At 41.6% G+C, this 7,690-nt stretch overlaps 1 protein-coding gene across 1 annotated transcript; it reads right to left on the reverse strand.

Annotated features, from left to right (window-relative positions):
- Window positions 1–658: 658 nt before the first annotated feature.
- Window positions 659–1,744, reverse strand: LOC139116323 (heparan sulfate glucosamine 3-O-sulfotransferase 5-like). The gene has a single exon (XM_070678956.1). It carries the CDS (start codon window positions 1,742–1,744, stop codon window positions 659–661), a length of 1,086 nt encoding a protein of 361 aa, XP_070535057.1.
- Between the last annotated feature and the right edge of the window lie 5,946 nt (window positions 1,745–7,690).

A 7,690-nucleotide genomic window follows, 5' to 3' on the forward strand; every position in this document is an offset into this window, starting at 1 on the left:
AATGCGCCTCGGGGGCCAGATATTCGAACTCTCAAATTTTCACAATTGTTTCCTTGTCTACCATTTGTTGGGGCTCGTTTTAAAGCTCTTGGAGAAAGAAAAATTTTACCGTCTTAGTTTTTTCGCAAGTCGGAAACTATTTTTCGCATTTTTCGTTTTTTGGCAAGAGTACTTCCTCATCGAGGGAAGTTTGAGCAAAAGTTAAGTCCTTTACTTTCGAGGCGCATACTACCTTACGGTTCAACATTTGTTCCCACAACAACAGCGACAAAACTTACATTTGCTGTCGATGGGTGAGGGCGGGTTTCATGTGAATTACTACAACTATACCATCACTACCCGCTGCGAGTGAAATCTCCGGCAAAGCTTTCAGTTATTCTTTGCATTTATTCCTCAGCCCCGCCATAAATCCTATTTCATTACATGCAGTTACAGCAATATGCGGCCAGTTTGCCATATTTTCCAACGTGTTATTAAAAGTCACGCTTCTGAACCTTAATTGTTCGGGTGAAGTCACGTGACGTTTACAGTCACGCACAATGTTGTATGTCGGAAATTAAAAAAAAAAACCAAGTAAGTCATGTTTCTCATGGTTAAGAACGACCTACTAGTAAAGGTCCCAGTCACCAAGCTCGCGCTCCTATTGGATCAGTTAACGTTAGTGCTCTGTCCAGTCATCGTTGTATTTATTATCGGTCCAGGTGAGTTTCTGTCCGAAGGCGTCGGAAAGTGAACGATCGTAGGGTGCAAAGAATTCATACAGAGTCTTTAGCGTTTCGTCGTCGACGTTGGGTTTCTTCGGTTGCTTCTTGGTAGTTCCTTGAAGACAGACCTTCTGTGGGAAGACGATGCAGTAGTGGCCGCCCTTTTCGTCGACGGCGAAGTGGGACTCTTGGAAGTACGGCGGCAGGCCGAGGAAATTTTCGAGCTTCTTCATCTCCTTGGCAGGATCGATTGTGAGGAGTTTTGTGTCTAGTAGGTACATTTGCTCCTGTGGAAAGTAGTGAAGCCAGCGGAGGAAATGTTTGAAGTAAAGGCCGCTGTCGATCAGGGCGTTGAGGTGATTGACATGTCCCTCTCGCTCCGCCTGCAAGACGGTTTCTTCAAAGGTGTTGCCGATTATGCTGCTGTAAGACGTATCCCGGTCGGATTTCACTCGGACGTAATCGGCGATAGCTCGGCGAACCGGGTCGCAAACCACGGCAATGATTTTCATGTTGGGGTCGATGAGGTCGTGGGTGATTTTCGGCACGTCGTGCGGGACGATGAAAAACTCGGGTGTTTTCTCAATGGTCATCTGTCGCTTCGTCGTGAAGGGCATCTGTTTGCGGTAAAGCTCCAGCGTTTTGTCGTAGGCCCCGCTGAACAGATCCAGGGGAACCAGGTCTGATCGCATCTCCACCGATGGGTGAAAGCGCAGAAACTGCAGCAGCCTCCCGGAGAAACATTTTCGAACGCCGATGATGATGGCCTGGGGAAGCCGCTGGGCACAGTCACGCTCCTTGAGATCTGCTGTCGGACGGAGGATTCTCTCGGTCAGGTCGCCAGGCTTGGCCTCGTAACATGATTTAGAGAACTTTGACTTGACGTAGGCGTCGATATCGTATCTGGCATCGTCAGAGACGGCGTCATACTTCGGCACCAGAAGTTCAAATTCGTTGAAGCCAACACTCAGGGACACCAGGAGATTCAGGGTAAACAATGAAGTGACAAGACAACGACTAAACACCCCGTTATGCTTCATGGCGGAGGTCATTAAAACCCGGGTCGCCACAGGAACGCTAAACGGAGAATGTTTAACAGCGACTATATGCTATAAAATTTGAACCAAAAATCACATCCCTATGACACGTGTGACAGCTTGCCCGGAGATTACGGGATTATTTTAACCAAGGCATAGAGCTTTTTTCAATGGATCGATGGTAACACGTTGGATGTCAGCGAATTTATTGAATGGAGGCGACGTGTCATTTCCACCGCAATATACCGTGTATTATGCATCTGACCCCGTGTCTCATATTTAAATACACCTGAAATTCGACATTTTTAGATCCTTGGAGCTCTGTTAAGAAACAATGTTATGATTATTTTGAGGTAGAGCCGTGCTCACCTAAACGTTGGCCAAAGTCATACGACTATTCTTATGATCTACTTCCCACCACAATTTTTATGTTTGTGAAATACACTTCTGGTGTTCCACTTGTCTGTATGTGTGCATCGTCCACTGTTGACAACTGAATTACTGTCCGGAGTAGAATTCGGTTGTCAACAATAACATTATATATTATGAACAATGGTTTGCGTAGGCCAGGCTATCATTCTGTGTATTTCAAGATGTTTCAGGGAGAAGACGAAAACGTATGTACTTGTCTTCTGGAACACAAGCAATGAAAATATTATCAAAAATAACACATATCGTCTCTCTAATCCTATTCATCGGTTCACTACTTATTTCACCAAAGCAACATCTTACCCAGCGAGTCAACATTAACAACATTCCATGTGAACCTAAATGGCAATTTTTCAACGTAACCTTTTATATTTAGGGTAACCTGCAAAACAAACACTGATCAGCAAATAAGTGAAATTATGCATACAATACATTTTGACGGGAGGCCTTAGGAGGCCTTAGGAGTTTAAATTATGACATTTTCGTCGAAAGGCACGAAAATTTGATCCACCCTTTCCAAAAAGCAAGTTGTAGATTTGTCACTTCAACAGTTGTTCGAACGTTTAATATTAAATGTAATATCGATATTGAAACTGTAATGTTTGCACAGTTGAGCATGAATGACGCAATTTGACCCGCTACATAGATTCAATATTCGACACAAGTTACCTTCCGAAAAAACTCACAACAATATATTCTTGTCAAGAACGTAATTTTTGGTTCTCATTCTGTTAGAGAAATTTGCGCACAAATAAGTTCGACTGTCGTGTAACTCATCTACTACATCACATTACGACTAACTGTAAACAAAATATGTAATATGTACAGTGAGTCACTCGAGGGTCACAGCGCATGAGCAAACCATGTAGAAACGACAGTTATGTGTTTTTGTAGTCTGGTTCCCTGACCCATTTCCCCGGTAGAGGGCGTGGGGAAATATGGGGTCAGGTACCGGGTAGCCATCTTGAACAGAATTTTGTTCAAGATGGCGGAGGTTAGTCACCTGACAGAACATGCTACAACAAATATGGCTGCTACCATGAAAACGCCGGTCAAAATTCGACTGGATCAGAATTATGTTCGAACACTGGTATCCGAACCAAAAACATTGGCACACGAGACGGGAAACATAAACTGAAAGGATTAATCAAGAAGTACGGGGAAATAGAGATGATTGAAGGCTGGCTGTGATATCGCAGCAGTACTTGTGGCGTGTATCGAACGCGCTAGGGTCATTGAGGTCATCGCCGACTGTGGCGTGACCCCAATGACCCTAGCACGCTCGATACACGCCACAAGTACTGCTGCGATATCACAGCTAATTGAAAGCAAACTTTGTTGGAACTGTGAACGACGATTGATTTTGATGGATAGAATGGTGTCCGAATTTCGTGAAAATGCCAACCTGGCATCATGTCGACGTTCTAAAAGTATTAAGAGGTGTGCTAAATCACAGTGGCTAAATCATGGAGGTAGAAAGTCTTTCTTTCTACCTCCACGGCTTTGTGGTACAAACAAGAAGTTGGTGTCAAGTGAGCCTGAAAGTGCGAAACCCAAGAAAGATGAGAAAAGTTACAAGTGTTACTTTCATCCAATCACAGCTTGTTTTATTTTAACCCAATAGCGTCCATGTTTACATTAGCCGGTACCTGACCCTATATTTCCCCACGCCCTCTACCGGGGAAATGGGTCAGGGAACCAGACTAGTGTTTTTGTAATAATTATATTAAAATTGAGAAAGGGGCGTTGACTAGTTGGCGGATAAAGCCGGAATCAGTGATTTGTGCATACTGACGATATACCTAGAAAATGAGAGGCTTGAATGTATGATTTTCATTACATCAATCTGAAAAATAACTATTTGACATCATGATGAGACAAATTTGGTCGGCGTCATTAACCCTTTGAGTGCTATAATTTTCCCCACCAAAATTTTAGTGCAACATTTTACTAACTTTTATGAATTTTTCTGAATTTTTTTGATAATTTTTGACCAAGTGTATATTAAATTTCATTAGCTACACTTTTTGGGCCGACTCGCAGCGATTTCGAAGCTGTTATCCAATTGGGTGGCTGAATCTTACCAATATAATGAAAACAATACAAATAGACTCCCTAAGTGGCTGTGAATAGTGACAATCGACCAATCAGATATAACCTTGCAAACACGCTGCGAGTCAGCCGCAATTTTTTAATCAAAATTTTAGCAAAAATCTCAAGAAGAATTGACAGGGATATATTTTATAAAGGTGACGAAAATTAACTTTGGCGCTCAAAGGCGCCAATACAGGTGGGATTCCAAATGTATTGCACAGACTATTATATTTGCATACATCTACAGAGGATGTATGCCATATAAGGAAAACAACAAAAAAATATGGGAAACGTTTCCCGGGGAAAATGTTTGTATCGTGACGATTAACTAGAACTGAAGAGACAGACTCTACAGAAATAGTGAATATTAGAAAGAGATCGATATCATTAAATTAAGCATTTGCATAATTATTAAATAACTACAGATGTGTCATTTGACCTGAGTGACTTCATTCTCAGGTTGATTGAATCCAGAAAATATATAAACTTTACGGAAGGCCAAGGCGGAGTCAAACAACAAAATAATTCAGAACAAAAAGCACCCAAGTCCAACACAAATTCCACTGCTCCGCAGCATTACTTAGTCTCATCCGCAATTGCCAACGCAACACAGTTAAAGAACGAACGGGAATTATTATTATTTTTTATTTTATTCAATCCATCATCCAACAGGCGAACGCCCAATTGCAGGCTGAGCTATCCATAACACACTACCCAATGGAGCCATGAGGAGTAAAGTGCCTTGCTCAAGGGCACAACACCGTGCTTGAGTCTCTAACTCGCCAGCGGTTCCGTTACTCTGGACTTTGCGGGTCTCGAACTCACCATCCTCTGACAGTAAGACCGGTACCCTAACCACTGCCCCACGGTGCCTCAAGTTGTATATAACAGCGAATACATAACTTAAGGCAGCATATTTTGGTGAATGTACCCTACAATTGGTGCAGTGTTCACTATGAAACGCTAACGATATGCACATCATAACCATGTTCGAAAATTAAATTCATATATGTATTGTGTTTCACGACAGAACCCTACATGATAGTTAATGCTAACAGAGTGTCGCATCTCCACAAGAGATTATAACATTAACAAGCCATGCGATATACCCATAGACCCACGATAATGTTGAAGATGCCAGTCAGTGTTCTGGAAAAAGTGACTGTAACAAGAATACGTCTGATATTTCACAGACATGCAGGAATTTATTGATGTATTCACACCCGCTGAAGTGTACGTGAGAGGTCCATACATGGTGCACTAATTTTTTGTGAAGGCACAAAGCATGGGACAAACTGTCCCGTTTTGGCTGTGACAATTCAGGGATCTGTGGTCTGGCACTGAACTGACTCATCCAGCGAAACCTCTTTGTACTCTGTATCCTAGAGCATATTCCTATAAGATTTAAAAGCATTTCAGTTGGACAATCACCCACCCATGACTCCGCAAGTCTGCTGAACAGGACCAAACCGTCTTTTGGATTAGTCATTTGAAATAAATATACGCAATCAGAAGTAATAGGATTACAAAAGTTTATACATCTGGTAAAATGCAAATACTCCCATGTGATCAATTATACGTTAACAGGCCAGATTATGTCACCATAACAACAGCCTTACATAGTTTTCACAAGACCAGGAAAGTTGTCTCGGCATCACTAATATAGGGCGTGATATTACTGGAGTACTATATTCCATAAGAAATCTGGAGCCCGGATGCCATCAATGACAATTCGTGCAAGATGCACTTGATCAAATTGTATTAATGATATTAATGAGCATCGCTCCGGTATTAAAATTTTATGTTAATGATTTATCTATCATCAGTGTGAATTATTCACTGTACCTCGCATCTTGTACTGTATAGCGATTGAACAGACTTTGGGCAAATAGTGTAAAATGATACATCGTTGGGAAGCAAGCAGATTAAAATTAAAATAAACACGTGCCAACTGACGTGATCTTTAAACTAGAGCTTACAAAATTTCCATCCGATGTCCCCATGGAAGCTGGGAGACATCTGGGGATTTACGTAATACGAATGATGGCTGACCTCTGACACAGGCATGTACCTTTTAGGTTATCCAGAAGTTCCTAGGTCTGCCATTGTAGTGGTTCTTGTTTTCGACCCAGGTTTTCAAAATAGTTAAAGGGTCTTGATCAGAGGAAAAATTTGATTTGAAATTTAATAAATGAAAACTCAACGCAACTGAGTGACTTTCCTTTACCCTTTATTAACTGTGGTATGATTTGCCATGTGCCAGTGTTGCGAGAACTTTGTGCAACTTAGGGGCATGTTTGCCAGTCACAAATGTCTTTACACTGTCCCCTATTCATAAAGAAACCCTAGGTTACAAATATTTACAGAAAAACTTAACGGCCAGAGAAGGCCTAATCTCATTATTGAAAGTTTTGTCACTAAATTTCAAGTTACAAGTTTCATTCACATGTGTTCGTATTTTATATATATTTTGGGTTTTAAAACCAGTACCAAAGCAATAAAACCGCTAATTTTGAATCCGTTCGTAGGTAAAGATCAGTTTACCAGAAACGTAAACTTCCGTGAGACTCTAACATATTGATGTCGCATAATTTGAATACTACGACGTTTTATTGGTGATTGTAGTACGCTATACAACCTCAGACCATAAGTCAAGTTATCTGTGGTCATAGATTAAAGAAGCCTGATATCAGGAAACTGCAGTATTATGAGTGATAATTTTCTTCGAAATGACGTAAAGTATAAACGTAAGTTGTAACGCGATGCTTGTCTCATAGGTATGCATACATCTTATGAGGGTGGCATGCAGTCCCTCCCGACGCGACGCGTGTGTAACACCAGCATGCTTGCCATCATAGAGTTATTGCGAATGCAGTAATTGGTTCTGACGAGGTCAATCAAACACATTACGAGACAAGTCGGTGTCAGCAGGGACATGCCATTATTCTATAGGTTGCTGGTATTTACATACATAATTTAGTAAACGTGGTACAGGCTGTGAGATTTTCTCCATTGGATTCGAAAGCACGATCATGATATTAAAGACTCATATCGCAGCATCTTTTGATTACTGATCTGACTGAAAACGCGAAATTGACCAAAACCGAGTTTGGGAGTCATTATTGCGCAGTCGTTGGGGTACATGGCCCACTCTTTGGAAATCATAAGTTTGAGCCCAGATGGTGTCGGGGAATGATGAGTTCATGACCCTAGCGTGACCATGGAGTCGTGACCTTTGGAAAGACACTGTATTTCAGCCTAATTGCTTCTTCCGTTGGTCGTCCTGTAATTGTGATCCCTCCTGCATGTTGGGTGATCCGTGGAATAAAGTAAAATAAACGTTGAAGTCGTGCCTCGAAGCAGTATCGGGTCAAATTAATAATCTTCGAGCCAGGGCAAAAGTACACTATGCATTATTGGCATGGA

This window comes from Ptychodera flava, chromosome 17, assembly GCF_041260155.1.
Source record: "Ptychodera flava strain L36383 chromosome 17, AS_Pfla_20210202, whole genome shotgun sequence".
NCBI classification, from domain to species: Eukaryota; Metazoa; Hemichordata; class Enteropneusta; family Ptychoderidae; genus Ptychodera; species Ptychodera flava.

What these genes read in the sequence shown, in the direction of transcription:
- LOC139116323 (XM_070678956.1), bottom strand. Translation starts at nt 1,744, where the DNA reads ATGAAGCATAACGGGGTGTTTAGTCGTTGTCTTGTCACTTCATTGTTT.